This window comes from Stegodyphus dumicola, chromosome 3, assembly GCF_044657685.1.
Source record: "Stegodyphus dumicola isolate Sdum_Otavi_A_Nest chromosome 3, ASM4465768v1".
In the NCBI taxonomy this organism is placed as follows: Eukaryota; Metazoa; Arthropoda; class Arachnida; order Araneae; family Eresidae; genus Stegodyphus; species Stegodyphus dumicola.
The window spans coordinates 123,113,678-123,135,912 of NC_140770.1; the positions used below are offsets into that span (position 1 = coordinate 123,113,678).

Consider the following 22,235-nt stretch of genomic DNA (forward strand, 5'->3'; position numbering starts at 1 on the left):
TTGTACAGAGTTCAAGATCCAGACTCATCCGGACTTCCACGATTCCGGATTTTTCTGGATATTAGATCCTCGGTTTAAATCTAATAAAATGACATGTAGAAATTATCAAATTAAAATATGAAATCATGATTTATGAAATAATGAAGCAAATATGATCTAAAGGGTATCAACATTTACAAAAGCTTAATATTTATTTGTTTACTTTAAAACATCTTTTTCATTATATGTTGGTTAAGTTGCTTTGTTTTTGGTGCTAAAACTTTCCCTTTAATTCTGTAGACAGACATAATTCCTTGTTCAGTTACATAGAAGTCCTGTAATTGGTATGTCGAAAATTCCAACTAATTTGTCAATCAAAATTTTTTCGTTTCTCTCTGTCACTTTCTTCACCATCAGCAGCGGTATTTTCTGGATCTAGAGCCATACTACAGATTTTGCCATCCATTAATTGATTGATGATTGAGGAGCATTGTCATCATTATGAAAAACTTCTTTTATATCATCTTCATTTATTACCTCTTCTCCACATTTCTTTACAAAATCCGTTACTTGAAAATTTCACCTTTCGTTTGGGATATTCAAAAACCATTAAAATTTGCAGCTACTATCATAAAATCCAGCTATCGTTTACTATACACATTTGCCTATGTAGATTGGCGACTAAAGACAAGTTGTTCCGCTAAATTTTATCTTGCTTCTATTCTGCACTAAGACGCCTGAACTGTGTTAGTTTAGTTATTTATTATAATTATGTCTATTTCTTGCACATACTTAAGGCTTATCTAAGTCCTAAATAAATAAATTCCCATTTATACTTAAGGCTTATGGAGGGCTGGTGCTAGATATCTTACTGTCTGATGCAGTCTCTGCGGGTCCTAAATTCTGCAGCCCATCGTGGCCATACAAGCCCTGGCTCTTGGTTTACATGAATGACAAATCAGTTATTCTTAATTTAAAGGGCAATAAATGTAACCTTTTGGCCTATGAGTATCATTAACAAAATTTATTTTTAGCATATGGAAAGAAATTTTTCCTCGTCAATATTTCTTAGCACATTTAACTTAAATCTGCAATCATTGCTAAGTGTTAATGTCAACATAAAAGGTTACCATACTTTTCGTTATTCATTTACTTACACACACACACACACACACAAAGTTTAGGCATTGCTATATGAGTCACTACTCAATTTGTCATGTTTTGATAAACATGCAGAGATGAAAGCAAAATATAATAAATAATGATTCCCCATATAAAATATTAGTAGGTATAAATTCAAGGATGTATTTATGTAAAATGTTTCGATTTCAGATGCAAGCCAAGCAGGCAATTTGGCAGCTACAGAGCCAAATTACTGATGATACAAATTTATGCTAAAATGATTGTTTCAAACTTAAAATGGTCTTTTAAAAAAAAAATAAATAAATAACTTACAAATAGAAATAATTAAGAACATATAAAAACGTGCACTATGTAAACAGCAGAGAATTAATCTAGTCACTACATATTAAAAAAAAGATATCAAAATATCTATAATTCAGTTGAAATATTATATAAAATGAATTAATTACCTTTATTTTTTCCCATTTATCATCAACATCTTGCAACCATGATAAAAAAAGGCGACCATTATATCGAGATCTTACGTTTTTGTCTTTGTCATCCTATGAAAAAAAAATTGACAAATGAATAAATTCAAAATGGATTATATATTTATAGCTCTTGGTTAAAAACTTTTAATTAATATCCTGCTTAAACCTAAATTTTAACTGCATTCTTATTCATATGTTATTTTAAGGTTAGAAAGTAATTTTGATAGTTCAAAACTGACTGTTATGGTGAAATCAGGATATGCAAGTCTAACAATGAAAGAAAGCCTAACAATAATATAAAATGCATACTTAATAATCAGAATCCTTAAAATTTGGCTAAAATTTTATTTTAAACATTTTAAAAAGATTAAATTTATGATTTTACACATTATGATTATAAAAACAAAAAACTTCAAATTTTGTGAAATAACCAAAAAGTGCCATTTCATACAATTCAATTTTTAATTTTATTTGGGCAAATAATAAATAAAATAACACATGAAAGAAAATAAAACACACATGGTCATGAATCCTAAAGATTTTGACATACAAGACCAATTTAAATTATACAAAATTTGACACACAGATATATGAGCTAAAAGGTAAATAAGGAAAAAAACTAAACAAATCTAAACTCTATGTACTTCCTAATAACTTAAATTTTTTTAACACAATGAATTAATACTACAAATTACTCACACAGAAAGAGAAATTACACGTACAATTTAAGGTATTTCAAATTAATCTAAAACATTTATTGCATATATCACAACACATTACATTAATACATAATTATTACATTACATTAATAATATAATGTAATACATTGCATTATATTATTAATCACTGCATATACTATATATTATTGTGTTGCAGATATTACAATAACCAACTCAAGATTACTTTAACTACCTGATCTACCTCAAGAACATTGTAAATTTCTTCATCCTTTAAAATGCTGCACACAGACAGAGGAACAGTTTGATTTGCCATTGCACGAGCTGCCCTACCATGGACACGTAAAATCTCCTGTTCTGCAGACAGTACCAATTTTTCCTACATCATAAAAAAATAAAAAAATAATAAAATAAATTTTCTGTAAAAAAACTTTATAAAACAAATTAAGGTGCATGTTGATTCATCAGTGCCCAGCAATTAATCTTCAAGTTTGGTGGTGTTTATCAAGTAATTACATAACTGAAAACCATAACCAAGAAAAAATTTTGCATGTTTCATTCTCTCATAATAATAACTTGCACATGAACTTCCAAGATTGATTTCCCCCCCCCAATTTATGCATATATTGATGTTTGCAAAGCACACATGCATTCTTGAGATTAAAAATCAAACTCCAAACCTAGAGAATTATTTTCTTTGGATTCAAATTGATGATGACCTTCAATTTACCATCAAATAAAAATGATGTTGCAATTTTTCAAGAAAGGGTGATTTTTATCACCCGCCTGAGTTTGCAAAAATGGATATGAAATGAAATTATACACCATCATGGAAGCCATATGGAGATGCAATTTGAAAAATTACCAGAAAAAAAAAAGGGGGGGAGCCTTTCGTGTTCGGTCATTTACAACTTAAGCTATAGCTGGTTGTGTTAAGCAATGGGATATAAAGGTTGTGATAATGTATCTGATGCCATATTAGCTGCTACTTTCGATTCATGGCTATCATAAAAATAAAATATACCCCCCCCAGTTCTGTAAAAATTAAATTATTTAAAAATGCTTTGTAAACTTAATACGATTTTTTCTTGGTATTTTGTGACCAGTGGTAAAGTGGACAAGTGCCCAAAACGAGTGTACTCCAACCACGCGAATGAAAATCCCCCCCCTGGTCCTGCTATAGTCCAACTGCGCGAATCAAAATTTCTTCCCCGTTGCCTACAGGGTTACAATGTAACTTTTCAAAGCCAACTGTAGCCAAGAGAAAAATAAAAATAAAGAAATATAATTACATATCACAAGAACAAGTAAAAAATATCTAACAAGCAGGCTAATTACTTGAATAACAGTAATAAATGCGAGAGCTAACAAAGAAAATAAAAGGTATTGGTAAATATACATATTAGCAATATAAACATCTTTCATTTTCTATAATAATATCATAAATTAAATAATTATAAAGCATACCAATTATATTTTTTTATAAATTACATCAATAATAGTCAAGGTGTCTGAACTAGACTGGAAAATTTAATAGAGTTCACTGGCGTGCAAAAGATTGTTCATATTAAAGTGTGCTAAAAATATTTTTTGTTAATTAAAGTAATCATGTAAATGTTTGCAGAAATTAATAGTTAAATTTAAAAAAAGCTTAGCATGAAATCTATTATAACAACATTACTATGCATTTGGAGCACTGATGTATAAATTGTAAATAAATTTAAATTATCATGCTAAGAAGTTTTTTCTAAAATTTATCTAGAAGAAAAGAATTAGATAAACAGTACTGCAAATAAATATAATCACTCAGGCTTCTCAATAAATAAAAGTTAATTTTTTTAACCAAAAATTAAAAATTGGGATGCAAAAGTTTGTGTAATATACTTGGAACTATTTGAATATATAATTAGTTAGAAATGTATAATTAAATTAATAACAAGCTAATTAACATTAACATTAAGCTTAATTTGATTCAATCTAAAACAACCAATCGATCAGGAACTCCGCATTACTGAAGTTTTATTGTTACTTTACGTAGAATTGTGTATAAAATAAATATTTGCGCTTGCGAAACAAGTGAGTAATGTACTGATAGTCAACAGGAATTAAAATACAGTGGCTAAAAATATAACTACTTCTCAGAAAATATGCAAAGTTGCCATGGCTAGAGAAATTGAATAATTATAGAAAACTCATAAAGTTAAGCGCTACAGTGTGAGAAGAAAATTCTGGAATAAACATATTAAGAAAATTAGATGGAGAAATAATCCTTAATTTATTGATATCCATATAAACTCTATGCTTTTGGAAAAAGTTACATATAATTTGAACCGAGGAACCAACCATCGAAAACGAGTTAATTTCTTTCCTTATTTTTTTCTTATTAGAGGGATTTATAAAAAGGTATGACAAGGTGAAAATTTTTGCAATATTTTTAAAGAATAAATTAAAGAAGTACTTTTACTTCATGAACTGAAATTTTTAAGGTATATTTTTATACAGTAAATAAGTACAAAAAAAGAAAAAGCTGGGAGATCTCTGGTTTAGAAACTCGGGTCGAACTACTAATGTTTAGTGACTTTTTTGCTTGACCATAAAACCTTTTGAAATTAGGCTGAACAATATATTAAATCACATGAACTCCTTGCATTATAAATTACAATAGTTAGAAATATTATTAGTGTGATTTAGCGACTATTTTTGTTAACAAATAATTTCAAATAATTAATCTTATAAATAATTCAGCCTGAAACTAGGCTAGAAAATAAGCTGAAGATTAAGCTTTACCAAGGTGTTAAAAACATCTTCCGTTAACTAGAGTTATGATGAAAGAATTTGTAAAAATTATCATTTAAATATACATTGGCATAAATACAATACAAAATATATAAATTTTACACACATGAAAACTTGAATACAGTGCAACAATAAGTGAAAAAGAAATGGATTAAAAGGAAACTGAAAATCCCAAGATATTAATATAAGGGAGTTCGAATTTCTTTTGTTAATTATGAAAACTCTGCAGATGCTCATAATTATCATTATTAATTAAATGTGTATTAGTAATTAAATGTATGCCAAAGTACATCAGGTAGAGTAACTGGAAAACAGAATAAATATTTAAACATTTCTAGTATTAAAATATGGAATTTGTAAGAAGTTAAATAACCTTAAAATAACTTCAATGACTAAAAATGAAAATCTTAATACGGCATGTGTTGCAATAATATTAGTGTGAATTTAGAACCACTTAAGAAATTCAATTTTTAGATTTAATAATGAGATTTTTTTTAAATTAAATTAGAACTGTTTACCTAAAATGGTAAATTTGAAAGTTAAAACCATTCTGCTATCTAAGAAGATTTTTTAATATTTATCTAAACAAGAAAACTTATTCAAGTTGTGGTACAAATCAGATATTTGATAGATTGATTATGTATCCGTTTTATGTATGTCATTAATCTATCAATTTTATTATTCAAAACTGATATATATATCAGCAGCTAAAATCTACAACTTGGAAAGTCTTTAATTCTTACAAATTTACCCTTCCCCCAAAACAAATGAATTAAAATATTAGCGAGGGAAAAAGATCTAAAAAACACAATGGGTATTGAATAATAAATAACAAGATTTATAAGAATATTCCTATAAGGTAAATAAAAAAAAAATCACTTTAAAAAAAATACAAATTTTTAAAAAAATTCTGGAAAATGAAGAATTTAGTATTAACTGCAGATGACAATTCAATAAATCAAAAGAATATGTTTTACTTCTATTTTATAATCATTTCCAAAATTTAATATGGCAGAAAGAATTCTGATAATTTGGTCAAAGGCAATACTAGAGAATTTTGGAGATTACAGATTAAATCCAAGATTTATTAAATGCAAAACTCTTATATATTTTTAATGCAATTCTATACAAAGAAAATATTAGCACAATATAAACAGATAATGGGAAAAAAATTAATAATAAGAAAATTTCTTGATCAGCAATGAACTCGCTATATAAACACATCAAAATATTTTATGCGGAAAGTGTTCTTTTATACACCACAGCAAAATTATTTTTGAAGTAAAAAAGAAAACTAGTAAAACAACAACAAAATATTCTCTATAAAAAAAATCCTCCCCGTTTTCAAATTTCCATTTTTCACTAGATAGTTTGGTTTATTTAATTATGGCAAAGCACACTAGGGCTATCTGCCTAAGGGGAGGGATGCCTTCGTGGAGGACTATCTAAGGGAAACTGGCTCGTATACACGTTAGACATGGGGAAAACCGCGAAAATGCCCATGCAGCCAGCCGGTTCACAGGATTCTAACCTCGGACCGAACTACCAGTGTTCAGAGACTTTTCCATTTTTCACTAGAAAAATTCCGAGTGTTACTAGCCCAATTCTCTGTGGGTGTCTTGCTTGTTGTGTAGAATGTAAACAAATCAGATATAAGGAACATATTATTACAGGGTTCATAGCCACATTTTAGTTTTAAAAAAAAGCACTTGTCGTGATTACATTATACACAACAGCATAACCTTAAAAGAAAAATTAAACTTGTAATTTAAAATATGAGAAATTCAGTATTTATGAAGAGTGAATGAGCATTACTCAACCAAGGAAAACAATTACATTCTTTTTTTTTTTTTAAATTTAAAATAGAATTTCAATTTACAGAACTAGTTTACAATGAGAGAAAAAAACTATGTAGAACTAAATTATATTACAAGATTTAATGAAGAAATTTCGGTTCAAAACAGAGAAACTAAACAATAATAAAGACATATTTATTATATTCGCTTCGCACCGAAAAATAAATAATTCATTTTTCCACTCATATTTAAATAATTCAAATCAAAATTCTGAACATTTTCTAAATTTTCTTGTATAACAGTTTTCCCTTAACAGATATTGCAAGCAAAGTAATTTAAGTAAAAAAAAAAAAAAGGCAATTTTCTGAAAAGAAGAAGGGGGTTAGCCATTCTTTAGATTTTTCAGCTAAATAATGGTTTTGACATTTCGATATGTACATCAAATAAAAATAGCCGAATGGAACTGAAAAATAATCTGCTTAGCAAGCACAGTAAAACTCTCTTATCTCTATGAAATATCGCAAACGATATTGTGCAATACGTGTGCCTTAATTCTTCTGCACGTGATATTACTCAATCAGAATGAACTGCTGCCGGTATTCGGAGAATAAATTGTGGAAAGAAGAAAGGGAGGAAATAACAATAAAGGAAAACGCCCTTTTGCTTTGTCCAGTTTCACAGGCTTGCACTATGTGGCATATTTATCACTGAGCAGGATACGTCACACTCCATGCGATATCCCTGTCATACTCATATTGATTAATAAAGAGATTTACCAATCTGGAGTGTTTTTCATTCTAATTTTGAACAGACTGTATTAAATTTCCGGAATAGAATCATTCTTCGCTTGGGTTGGTAGACCGCAGAACTTCTAGTCCTATTCAATCCAGGTTGGAAAGTGAGCCTCCTCAAAAAGTCAGTTGCTTGCTTTGCTGCGAACTGTAACAGTTACTATAGTCGAGATTTTGTGGAGAAAGGGGAGAACCCCCAACACTTTTGTACCGTATAATGCATTGCTCCCCCCCCAAAAAAAATATTTTGCCTATTCGATATAAAAGCAAAAAATAAGCACTTAAATAAAAAAAAAAAAAAAAAGTGCTTTAGAGAAAAAGTAAGCACCTATAAAGGGCTTTTATATTTTATTTTTTATTTCAAATATAAGGACTTATAAACACCTGTAAGGACCGCTACAAACCCTATATTAGCAAAGTAACAACCTTATATTTGGCATTTATATTTCAGTCAAAACGATATCAATTTCTGGGTCCCTCTTCATTGGAACTTGTAGCTGTTTGTTCTCAAAATTGATAGTCTTCACTGAAATCTATGCCAAACACAAGGTTGCAGCAACATAAAAGAGGGACCTGTACCTGTTTGCTCTTGAAATCAATTTAGTATCAACTGAAATCTACACTGAACACAAGATTTTTGTTCTGCTAATTTTATGTTTTACTTTGCCATGTTTCTCTTCTGTCTAGATATGAGGATGTTGAAACTCAATTTGAGAAATTTTACAAACAAGCAAACTACTTAAATAAGTTAACCACATACAATTAATTTTAGAAGACAAAAAAATATACTCCCAAATGTGGAAAGAAGAAAGGGAGGAACTGTGCAGACTACATGCATACACCGTGTTTCAAAAAGAACATATGTATTAGAGAGTGTTAATTTGTCCAAACTATTGATCACTGCACCTCGGCTCGGCTATTGGTGAAATGAATACATAGTCTAGTTTATATTAATAGTCACCAGATGTCAGTTGCTTTCTGTTTTACATGGCAACCCTCACATGTTTAAAATGGCTACTCTGAAGCTGAAATCATTTTGTGTTCTCGAGTTTGACACTCTGTGACTTCTTCCTGTGAGATTTCATTAAAGACAATGTTTATGTACCACCACTCCCACAGAACCTGGAAGGGGTGAAGGACCGGATCCGTACTGTCATAACATCAGTTACGACGAACATGCTTGTCCGAGTATGGGAGAAATTTGAGTATTGATGTGATATTGTTCGTGTCGCTGATGGAGGACATATTGAACATCTGTAATCTGAACTTGAGAGGTTCGTACACATGTGTGTAAAGTTTCATATTCGCACGTTATACAGTTTAATAAATATATGCATTCGAAATACGTATATTCTTTTTGAAACATGCTGTATTATAAAAACAGACACCAAAACTTCTAAAATATGTATTAACATACGACAACTTATTTTACCTTTTCAAAACCTAGTAATTTAACAAAACAACCTTTCAGCCTAATTATTTGATTTTGCAGTTATACTTGTATTAGCAAAGTAACAACCTTATATTTGGCACAGGTTTCTGTATATTTTTTTGAGCTCGTTTTCCCAAACTGACCCTACACACATTATTTTAGGAAATAAATCACTGTATACAGCAGTAATCTCAAACAAAGAGAATACAGTTCTTAATTTGGAAATGGCCTCAGTTTTTTTTTCTCCATACTACCGGCAATTATCATATAGCAGAAATGGATGCTTGAATTAGGAAAGAGATACAAATACTAGTAAGACAGGCCAAACTGTATTTTTACCTGATGGTACGACAGCTTATTTCCACACAATGGACCCTAATCTCATCTTCAAACAACGGACTTTAATTTCACCCCCAAGATCATTTATCACCATACAGAACACTGAGACCATTTAGAGCCTAGTTCAAATCTCCACTAATACACAGTTCAACAAGAAAATACAGCAACATAAGTGAGCAAACAAATGGGAACAAAATTATATGATAAGCATGTAAGCAAAATAAAAAAGCTGGGAAAAATTATTTAAAGTTTATCAAGAAATAAATCATGAGAATATTGATTCCTTTCCAATACTAAAAAAATTTAAAAATTACATTACATGTAATGATAAAGAAATTATCATTTTTACTCTATGGCTGGTAGGCTACATTGATTCAGTTCTGATACATAAGAGAATCAGGCAGTCACATACACTTACGTGCAAAATTAAGAGAATTTACAAATCATGTCTATTTTTTTCTAAATTATTAAACCAAAGGTACTAATTATGCAAATATTCAGAGTTGAGTATGTAAGCATACACACGCTTGCCAACTGAGCAGTGATTGTGGAGAGGATACGAGCGCACAAGGGTTTTACGGCGACTTGAGTGTTCGTACTCCTTTAAGATATTTACTGTCTTTTTTTTTGTAATAGTTGATCTAATTTTATAGGGTATCAGGTAAAATGAGTAGCCAGAAACGAATGGATAAAGGAATGAGATAAAGAATTGCCAACAGACTGAAGGCAGACCAATCACAAGTGCATATGGCCACAGAACTCAATGTAACACCCAGCATTATCTACAATTTGTGGAAACTTTGCGGTTTCAGGACACTGGATCCATATCAAGAAGATCTGCACATAGTCGACCAAGATTCACAACGATGAATGAGATTGTTACTTGGCACTTTCAATGCGGAGACATAAGACTGCTACAGGTTCAGAGCTCTCATGTGAATTGCACACTACCATCAAAACACAAGTTTCATGGTTAACAGCTGCCCGGAGGCTTCATGAGATACAGCTGTATACCAAAAGACCCACTGTTTGCATCCCACGTACTGCAATACATAAGAAAGAGCATTAAGCATGGTGCGAAGAACCTGCGCCTTGGACCAGACCTCAGTGGAGAACTGTGCTTTTTACAAATGATTCAATATTTATCCTGGTCACTGATTCTTGATGCCTGTATCTGGAGACAGCCTGGTATATGATACCATCTTTCCCTCATTACAGAAAAGGAACATTACAGCAGTGGAGATTTAATGGTTTTGACAGCTTAACATTCCTGTATCTGTATGACTAAGCTCCCTTATACTCCTATAAAGTAAAGAGGGGAAATCTAAGAACACTATATTTGACTTTCCTAGGGTGTGGTTGGTCCTGGGTTCCTGTAAAGGGGCGACAATACTCGCCCACATACAGTTCAGCTGGTTCATGATTAGCAGGAAAGTCAGGATATATGCTGCATGGTTAAGCCAGCCAGATCTCCTGACCTTAAACCTGAAAAGTATACCTGGGACACTATTGACAGAGCAATTCCATCTCACCCCCCCCCAACGAGAACCATCCCAGAACTGAAAACAGCATTGTTGTAGAAACAAGACTGATTGCCACAAGGACTCAACTACCTACAGTATATGCGAGAGAGAGGCTATGAGAGAGACCATACTCATATTAGACTCATTTTCAGTTCTATGTCACAACATGGATTTTGGGCATCCCTGAACTATCAGCTCTGCTAATAATCTTGAGTATAATAAAATGATTTTTAAATGCTGCATTTCTTCCTCTGTTGTAAAGGTGAATCAAATTTCATTAAAATGTTTTCATTAGTTTTTTATAAATTCGACATACAGTGCAAATTCTCTTAATTTTACACATGAGTGCATGTACACCTTGCACACACCACTCTATATCTTCCACTCAACTGGGCCAATTTTAACGAAAATCAACTTCTACTTTTCATGTCTCGAAAACGTAACTTACAATATATATTAGATTTATATATAACATTGTTCTAACATACGTATTCTGGCAAAATCAGACCTTATCTGAAATGATATAGTGACACTTTTTTTCCATATTTCAATTCCACAACTCAAATTATGCAAAAGTGTGTCGTTTTTAAAAAATTAGCCTTCAAAATTTTAGTATCTCAACATTAAGTGAATTTAGTATATATTTATCAATACCTCTTTCTTTATTACACTTACTTGACTCCTTTTTCCACAATTTGAAATTAAAGTTCAAATAAAATTCGCAGCTACTTTCTTTTTGTTTTAAAATTTTGTACCATCACCTTAAAGTAGATGTAATTTCAGGCATATCTGCGAAAAATTTGAATTTTTTTATTTAAAATTTCAAAACATATACATGAATTCATATATTGGCACGTTTTGAAATTTGGCATATTTCTCGTAAGTGATAATAATGATAAATGTGCTTTATACACTTTGTTAAAATTATTTGAAAGAATGAATGATGCACATTTTTTTCCAGTCGTGCATTTATGGAAAAAAAAAAGGGGGGGAAAGGAAAATCAGTTAGTATAAATTTAGAATTTTGCCAAATTAATTTTTCTTGATGCAAACTGAATAAATTTTTAAATTTCTTGGTATGTTTTTCACCAAATTTTATGAAATTTAATATTTGGGCATAAATTGAGTTGCAGAATTGAGATATGGGGAAAAAAAATCAGTATACCATTGCAGAAAAAGTCCAATTTTTGTGTATAAATACCTATGTTAGAAAAATGTTTAATATATATCCTATGTAGCACTTTTGAGACATGAAAATTGCAAATTAAATTTCATCAATACGCCCAGTAGAGTGGGAGATATTACCGTTTCCCCCTTTTTTTGTGCACTGTGTACACAGTTATATGACCAACATCTATGATTAATTTTCTCACTATCTCTCCTAGTTTTTTCCTAGTTTTTAGTTAGAGCAATGATAGCTTACTTCATCTCTGAAGGCTCTGCAATTAACCTTACATGATAAAGTATAAGCACTTAAACTATAAATGACATAACATCCTCAGCACCAACTTTTTACAATGAAATGCTATTTCAGATTTTGTTATTTAAATATTTTACTACACAGCTTGTATGTGTATGCCCCTACCCACTCAAGCACACTTTGATATAAGAAATGTTAATACTTATCAACATATAAATTTTCTGTCAGCCCTTTTATTGTTACAATAAATAAATTTATTTCTCCTTGTAATATGAATGGAAGACATTTGCAAAATTTTTTATTTTTGGATAGCATTTTCTGACTGTAATTGTAATTAAGAAATCACATACTTTGTAAAATAAACCACATCCATTTATTTTCAAAATTTATGAATTTTGATTACATGGAATAAAAATCTGTTACAAATCAGATCCCTGAAATTGCTAATGACCTGTGATCCCTAAACATATTAATGCTGTTCTATATAGAGTGATCTTTTAATACACAGCATATTTATCAAAGTAAATATCTAAAATACAAACTATATTAAAAGAAAGTAATAAATGGTTCTAAAGATTAAACTAATTTAGCTTTCCTAAAAAAGAGCAAAGTTACTAGAAAATAAATGGAAAGCAGAAAAATAAATCCTTTTACATACTCGTTCAATAAGATGCTGTAGCCTTAATCTGTAGCGCTCCTTTTCTTGCTGTATAAATAATTCTTTTATAGAGCCTTCTAGAGACTGTGGCGGAGATATCTAAGATAAATTACAATAATCAGATTTCTAATTATATGCTTCAATGTTATAAGCATATTAATAATTGAGATTATCGGTTACTTACATTCCCAATTTTATTACTATTAACATTACAATGATAAGTATAAAATATATAACAAAACATCATAACAGAGCACAATATATTTTATGAATGTTGATATAATTTCAAGACTGATTTTTTCTTTGCCATATTTGAAATAATAATTAGCTTTTTATATCAATACACTGTTTAAATGCTTTTAAACATACACAAAAAAATTATACACTGATATTTGGCAGATCTAGTACATCACTACACCTTTTTTTTTTTTTTTTTTTTTTCAGAATGTTTTTCATTTGAAAATTTTCTGAAAGAAAATAAGTGATTTGAAAGAGCAATACATTTGCATTAAATACTGTATACAATTAAATAAAAACAGAACAAAAAATTACATTATTGATCAAGATTCTGAGAGGCATAAAATTTTAAATGAAACTGAATTTCAATTTAAGCCTGCAGAAGACAATAATCAACATCATTTACTGATGATAAAATGAGGAGGAAGTTGTTACTCTTATCCAAGAAAATAAAGAATAGCTTGGAAAGACATAAGAAGAACAGTTTAAAGAAATCAACCTAAAAAGTGGAAAAATAACTATAAATACTTTATCATGATAATGTGCAACCATATACTGCTATAACAGCACATCAATTCTCAATATCAAACTGCATATATTCCGCAATCTCCCCACTCATCAGACTTGAGTACAACAAATTCTTCCTTTTACCCCCAAAAATTTTCAGATTTTTATTATGCTCAAATTTTTTTCATTTACATGTTTCGAAAGCACTCGGGGTACAAATATTTAAAAACAGCATATCTTAAGAATTTCCGACAGACAGTCTCAAGTGCTGGAAATAAAAATGTTTTATTCCCAACAGTGTTACTACTATTCGTTTTGAAATTGTTGTTTTTAAATCAAAAACTCTAAGTTTTACAAAATATGAAACAGACAATAATGCAAATTCAAAATTTTAAATTTGGGCTTCCAGGTGCTCATATTCAGGTGGAGAACTACCTGATACAAAATTTGATGACTCTAGGTACCGTTGTTTTTCCACAATGCAAGGAATATAAATACATTCATGTAGATTCTTCATTATTTAGTTTCTTTAAATATAATACAGGGCAATAATATTTGGTGGCAACAATTTGAAAACTGATACAGCCATTCATATTGATTTGATGAAAAGTGCTACTTTGAGATTAAAACAGCCCTTCTGGGCCTAGGGCCCAGAAGGGCTAAAAAATGCTTATCAAACAGCTTTCAACAACTGAAGAAAAATATTAATGGTTTCATTATCTTCTATATATTCAAAGTATACAACTATATACATAATAAGATATTTTTTTAATGGACATGCCCAAATGACAACACAAGAAAACTTTCCTTCTTATTTCAAGTAAACCCTGTTGTTTACTGAATTCACTCTGTTACCTCCCCACTGGTGTTATATGGTTTTGACTTGTAACAGTATTTTCAATTTATTAACTTTCACCTTCCTTGGTTGCCAACTTTTTTGGCTTGTCCTCAAATTAAAAATTCCACTTTGGACTTTTCTAACACTTATATTTATAGTTAGCATCTAGGTATACATAAAAAAACCTTCAATGATTTTTGTAGTACAGTACAAAGTCCGTAATCCGGACTCATCAGGACTTCAACGATTCCGGATTATAGATCATCAATTTAAATCTGGTAAGATGGCATGCAGAAATTATACAATTAAAAATATGAAACCATAATTTATGAAATAAAGAGCAACTATGATCTAAAGGTATGAAAATTTACAAAAAAAAAAAAAAAAACTTAATATTTATTTGTTTATTTTATTAAACATTTCTTTCAATGTAAGTTGTTTTGTTTATTGTGCTAATACTTTCTCTTTAATTCTATTAACAGACATAACTTCTTGCTTAGTTACAAAGTTCCACGGTTCCAGTCCTGTAATTGCTGTGTCCACAGACACAAAATATAATTGCACCTGAAAATTACTACATTAAAAAAAAAAAAAACTGCCACATTTTTTAATTATGAATGCACAAAAACTACAATATTCTACAAAGTTCAAGATCCGGACTTCCACGATTCCGGATTTTTCTGGATATTAGATCGTCAGTTTAAATCTAGTAAGATGACATGTAGAAATTATAAGATTAAAAATATGAAATGATGAAGCATTTATGATCTAAAGTTTATCAACATTTACAAAAGCTTAATATATATTTTACTTTAAACATTTTTTTCATTATATGTTGGTTAAGTTGCTTTGTTTTTTGTGCTAAAACTTTCCCTTTAATTCTGTAGCAGGGTTCATAGCCACATTTTAGTTAAAAAAATAAGCACCTATAAGCACTTTTCAAGAACATTTTAAGAAAAAAATAAGCACCTGTCTAATTACATTATACACAACTGCATAACCTTAAAAATTAGACTTGTAATTTAAAATATGAGAAATGCAGTATTTATTAAGAAAGAATAAGCATTACCTCAACCATGGAAAATAATTACTTTTTTTTTTTAATTTTTAAATAATAGTTCAATTTACAGAACTAGTTTACAATGAGAGGGAAAAAAAAACTATGCAGAACTAAACTATAGTACAAGATTTAATGATGAAATTTCAGTTCAAAATAGAGAAAATAAATAATAATAAGGCATATTTATTGTATTCACTTGGAACCTAATAATAAATACAATTTTATTTTCCCACTCATATTGATATTTAAATAATTTAAATCTAAATTCTGAACATTTTCTAAATTTTCATTGTATATCAGTTTTCTCTTAACAGATATTGCAAGCAAAGTAATTTAAGTAAAAAAGAGGAACATTTCTGAAATCAGAAGACAGAAATTTGCTTCATGCAGTCATCCTTTAACAGTAAAATCTTAACTAACCTACCTGCATACTTGGAAATTGGCGAATATTCGGACAGTCGAGCGTAACTTGAAAAAGAGGAGCGGAGGGGGGGGGGTAGACTGTAGCCGCTCTTTAAATTTTCCCGCTAAATAAATGCTTTTGACATTTCGATATGTGCATCATATAAAAATAAACCAATGGAACTGAAAAATATTATGCTTAGCAAGCACAGTAAAACTCTTTCAAGTGTTCATAAACAAATCTCGGACAGAACATCAAAATAAATTATCTCTGCAAAATATTGCAAGCGTTATTTCGCAATACAAGCGCCGTAATTCTTCCCTACATGATATTACGCAATCGGAATCAACAGCTGCCGGTATTGGGAGAATAAAGAACTAAATAACTGGGGTGTTTTTCATTCTAATTTTCAACAGACGGCGTTAAATTTCCAGAATAGAATCATTCTTCGCTTGGGTTGGTAGACCGCAGAACTTTTAGTCCTATTCAATCCAGATTGGAAAGTGACCAAAGGAAAAAAAAAAAAAAAAAAAAGGTTCGTTCCTTGTTTTCATCGAACTGTTACAGTTTCAATATTCAAGATTTTGCGGAGAAAGGGGAGACCTCCCTCGTATTGCATAATGTATTGGCCAAAAAAACAAAATTATTTTGACTATTCGATTACTTTCCCTTTATTTATTACTTTCGCATTTCTTTGACCAATAGAACTACGGGCACCTGTCTGTACTCTTCGTGCACACCAAAGGTTATGTTAATGCAGAGAAAGGGGAAAAGCTATTTCCGGGAGTATGATTCACCATCTGACATTCCATATTAGGAAGAAAAGTTGTTTATTTAGTTTCGGCTTTGGTACCGGGAAAAATAGCGCGTTCATTAAAAAAAAAAACCCACTAAAAGCAAAAAATAAGCACTAAAAACAAAAAAATAAGGGCTTTAAAGAAAAAGTAAGCACCTATAAGGGCCTTTATATTTTATTTTCAAACTTATAAGCACTTATAAGGACCGCTACGAACCCTGTGTAGACAGACATAATTCCTTGTTCAGTTACATAGTTGAAGTCCTGTAATTGGTATGTCGAAAATTCCAACTAATTTGTCAATCGAAATTTTTTCGTTTTCAATAACCTCTCTGTCACTTTCTTCATTATCAGAAACGGTATTTTCTGGATCAAGAACCATACTACAGATTTTGCCATCCGTTAATTGATTGATGATTGGGGCATTGTCGTCACAATGAAAACTTCTGTTATATCACCTTCGTTTATTATCGCTTCTCCACATTTTTTTTTACAAAATCCAATAACTGGAAAATTTCACCTTTAGTTTGTGATGTCCAAAAACCTTCAAATTCGCGGCTATCATCTTCATCGTCCTGACCATGAAATATGGTAACAGGCCATAAATTATGGCAAGCATTTTTTAACGTATCTGGAGACGCATCCTCCCACGATCTTGCGCGATGCTCCACACAGCAGATTTTAGGCTAAAAAATTTCAAAAAGTTTTGAATTGTCTTGCCATTGTTCAAGAAATTTAATATAGATTTTAAAAATGCTACTTTATATTTGCATTTCAGCGCGAGCACTATTCCCATATCCATAGGCTGAATGATAGACGTACAATTTGGAGGGCAGAATAATACGGATACATTATCTTTCACTAAAACTTTAAGTTAAGTATGCGCCAAACAGATGTCAACAATCAGGACTATTTTTGAGTCATCAGGTAAACTAACCGAATTCAAATGTCGCCGAGCGTCGGGTATAAAATGATTATCAAACTAATCATTCATCAACGTTTGTGTCATCCATGCTCTTTTATTTGTGCAATATATAACGAGGAAAATCGTTACTCCTTTAAATGCTCGAGATCGTGCATGTTTTCCGATTATGGAAAGTTTGCACTTGTGCGTTCCTGCAGCATTTTAGTCTCGCTTTGGAATCTTTGACACCAGTTGGAGCCTTTTCTGTAGAGGTTGCCAAGGTATTTCGCGGTACACATTCACAGAAAAGACCATTTTCATCCGCATTGTAAATTTGTTCTGGAGATAATTGTTCACTAGTAATGAGTTCAATGAATTCATCTGCAAATTGTTCAGCAGCTTCAGTACCAGCTGAAGCTCTTCCCCCTGAAATTTTTAATTGTTTTATACCATGGCGATTTTTAAATTTGGTTAACCAACATGTCGAATATGTGCACTCAGTGTTTAAGTTCATTTCTTCATGAAATATTTTGGCTTGAGTCATCAGCATTGGACACATATTCCTTGTTAGCACCTCATGTTTGTTGCTTTTAGCATAACGAACACTTTTTCTGTTATTCACTGCAAGTGGAGTGTCGGAATCCACAAAAATTCAAAAAGTTTCTTTTTCTTTTTGCTTACTTTTTGCTTATGTCATATACAGTTGACTTTCCAATGTCATACCCCTCGCATAATTTTGAGACTGATATGCCTTTATCCATTTTTTGTAGAAATTCCACTTTTTCTTTCATGGACATCGAAACATGCTTTCGCTTTGTAGATCCTTTGGCAGTTCCAGAATTGGAAACTCTTTTTGACATAATCGAAAGTCCAAGATTAATTTTTATAAAATTGCTCTCACAGTCTGCAAAAAATAATAATTGCAGCTGCGCAAAGAAGTGACGAGCAGGTGCAGATTATAGATCATTTCGGAAAATGGACGTCCGGATTACGGACTCTGTATTTCTTGAATGCAAAAGTCATAAAGCACAATGCATAAATATGCTGCTATCATACGATAACAACCTTGGATAAAATTAGCCAATTATTAACAGGGTTGCCACTCAAACAGGAGAATGAAATTCCCTGACTTTTCCAGGTTTTCCAGGTGTGTTTCAAGAAAATTTCAGTCTATCTGCGTAATGTACGTTGGCTGTGCTAAGAGGTAAATTAATTATGGTATTACTTGTATTGTGTAGCAAATTCACTTAATTATTCAATAAATCCAGAGGACATTTATTCCTAATTATTCTTGGTATACTTTGTTTGATAATTTTGTTTAGTTTTCCACTTAATAAAATTTAAGATATATACATTGGATAACAAATGTATGTTTTATTTAATTATTACTCATGATCATCACCAGTTCAACATGAGGCTAATCCGGTCCTTATAAATCACAACGCAATGCTAAATAGTTAGGTTAGATTTTAGGTAAATTTAATTTGCGTGAGGTATGTTCTTAAAAGGCACCTTAACACTTGAAAACACAAATATAATTATAATAGTTCTTGTTTCCTCCATTGAAGATTGAGATTAGAATCTTCCCAATCTGGAATAAAATAAGGCTTTTTTTGCAGACATTCTGCAGCTAAACGGAAGAAAGAAATCTATTTTAATAAATTGAGGTATTTTATATTTATTTCGCAGCATACATAAGGAAAAAATATGTGCATTAAATTTCGTGATGGTATGTCATCAGACTGCTATAATTAATTTCAGGATTATGCCAGAGAAAATTTCCTGAAATTTGGAAATATTATTTACTAATAATAAATAAATTTAGAGGGAAGAAGCAACATTAAATTATATGAATAACATAAAAATAATTACTTAAAAATTGAATTAGAATAATCAACGATATTTTAGCGAATATAGTTATATTACATGGCTAGCCTAGATGACTGATTACTATTTTTTTATTTTACTGCAAAATGGCAAGGTATTTATTAAAAAAAAAAAAAAAAAAAGGTTTAAAAAGATTTTGCGGTAAAATTCTAGTATACGGTAAGGCTTTGGCACGATTTTGAAAATTCTCGCCAAGACCAAAATGACCCGTTTACTGCGCATCATGATGTCGCCAAATCTCATTATTATTCTAACCAAAGAACGTCTATGTAAAGAAGAAAAGGTTCCATACAAGTAAAATGCTATTACGCCGTTAGAATGCGAAGGAAAAATTTGCCAAGGGATTTGGCGACGGAACCTGGCGGCCAGAATTTCCCTCTCCGCGATGTGTACAGGAAATTGAGAAACACGTGTTAAGAAGAAACGCTCTTTGACAAAAAGAAAACTACGAAAATCCGTTTTTAAAATTATTGCGAAAAATCCACGCAATAATTTTAAAAACGGATTTTCGTAGTTTTTTTTTCCCCTGAAAATAACTAATCCATGAATTAATTTACTTGCGCCAAAAAATATTTTCTTTTCCTTTAGAGTTTAACCACTTGCGCTAAGACTAAACTTCATGGTTGCGGTGCCGTGCGCTACAATATAACAAGCGGTAAAGTGTCTCATTTACGCCGCTCCGCATCTACGAGTGCAATCCAGAGCTGTAACTCGAGAAATAAACAATCTCGTTGTTAGGCGACGTGTGCACCACGTTATTTTCATTTTTGCGATAAATGCTTATCGACGTGGTGTTCACGTCGCTCACGGTTGGAGACAAAAGCATCTCGACGTGCGTGGCACGTCTTTTTAGCGCAAGTCGTTAAAGAAATTTTAAACAATGACACTCACGTGATACATAATTCGCCAAAAAAGTTCTCTCTTCCGACGTCGGCGCAAAAATCGCTTTTTTTGGCGGGATCGTTGTATGAACTTCCCTGACTTTTCCAGATTTTGACAAAAATACTTAAATTCCCTGACTTTTCCCTGAATATTTTGGTCAATTTTCGAATTCCCTGACTTTTCCCGGTTCTCCAGGTAGCGTGGCAACCCTGTATTAATTTACTGGAGTTGGGATAGAAAGAACACGACGAACATACTAATTAACATAAAGTCTACTACCTTTTCTCAACTGCAAATTATAATTCTGCAAAAATATGGAACATAGTTGAAACTGTTGTTGCAGCTGAACTACTGCTTGTATTGGCTTTACTGTATTTTATTATACATTGAATTATGCTTAAATAAAGATACTGCCAAGCAGAAACACCAGCTAAAACTTATTATTACATATATACAATACACACACACATTGTGCATATAAAATGCTCACTTTTAATGAGATCCCTGTTTACAAAAAAAATCATAATTTTTGTCTAAAAAGATGCTGTATGTATAATATAATTACCATAGGTACAGATAAACGACTAGCGGCATTGCCCTCCAGAACATATGAACATCTATTTAGAAGATAATCCTTATAACCTTGAGGAGGTTTGGGGTGAACTATGAACATTGATTTCCTTCTTTTATCTACCTAAAATATGATTAAAAAAAATTAGCTGAATGATCACTAAATATAATGCAATGTAAAAAATGGCAAAGTAAATAATTCACCATATAATTATTATTCTCTTAATGCTACTGCACATTTATTCTTTCGCCTTTTTTAATACATTTCTTATATTTCTGGCTGTCAGAATTTTGGATTTCTGCACATCCTTACTAATTTTTTTAAAAATTGAGCAGTCTTATTTCAACATCCTTTTGTTTTTGTTCTACAACTCAACCCCCTTTCAAAAACGAACAAACAATTTTGTCTGATTTTCCTCTAACATTAAATGAAAATTACTAATAGATGAGTATCCATTTTATAGTAAAATTTACATAGTTTTCCCTTCACTACAGAAAAGAACCTATCTCAATTAAATAACAGTTATGCTTTATTTTCCAGCTTGGGCTTACTAAAATAAATAATAAAAAATAAACTCATAATAACTCTGAAACCTGAAAAGCATTTTAACAAAAAATGTTGGTGGGATTGATTACTCCTCCTCATGAGATTTACTAATTTCTCCTTTTTTAACACATATATTTAAAGCATATGAAATTAAACAAAAAATCTTCTCTTCTTTCTCATAAACATTTTTATAATATTTTGAATAAAGTAAAAAGGTTAGATTTTACTGCTACATTAAAAAAAAAATCTAAACAAATGTCAGAGAGAGGGAGAAGGAGAAAGAGAGAGAGATAATACCCTTAGATAATATAATATAAAACACAGCTCATAATTTCTTTGGTACTAATTGATTATACAGGTCAAATTTAACTGTTTGGCCACAAAATATCTCCTTTGACATTTTGGGTAATCCTGATTTGTTTTTCATCTCTAGTTTTCTCTTCCCCAAAAAAGGTGTATCCTTGACAAATATCATTAGCATTTTCATCTTATCTCTCAGTACACAAATTTTACTCCTAACTTTATCCTTATTTAGTTTTCATTAGTTAAACAATAAATAATATTTAGCAAGAACAGCTTC

General features: G+C 30.8%; 1 protein-coding gene across 2 annotated transcripts in view; it reads right to left on the reverse strand.

Annotated features, from left to right (window-relative positions):
- LOC118195735 (uncharacterized) overlaps window positions 1-22,235 on the reverse strand; it is a 111,814-nt gene that overhangs the window by 13,173 nt on the left and 76,406 nt on the right. Inside the window, exons 9-12 of one of the 2 annotated variants that reach the window (XM_085813265.1) lie at window positions 21,104-21,228; window positions 13,025-13,123; window positions 2,514-2,648; window positions 1,572-1,664 (exon numbers count right to left, since the gene is read on the reverse strand). In XM_085813265.1, coding sequence (XP_085669391.1) covers window positions 1,572-1,664; window positions 2,514-2,648; window positions 13,025-13,123; window positions 21,104-21,228 — 452 coding nt within the window. Of the gene's footprint in view, window positions 1-1,571; window positions 1,665-2,504; window positions 2,649-13,024; window positions 13,124-21,103; window positions 21,229-22,235 lie in introns of both variants that reach the window. The other variant, XM_085813264.1, reaches the window with a different exon arrangement.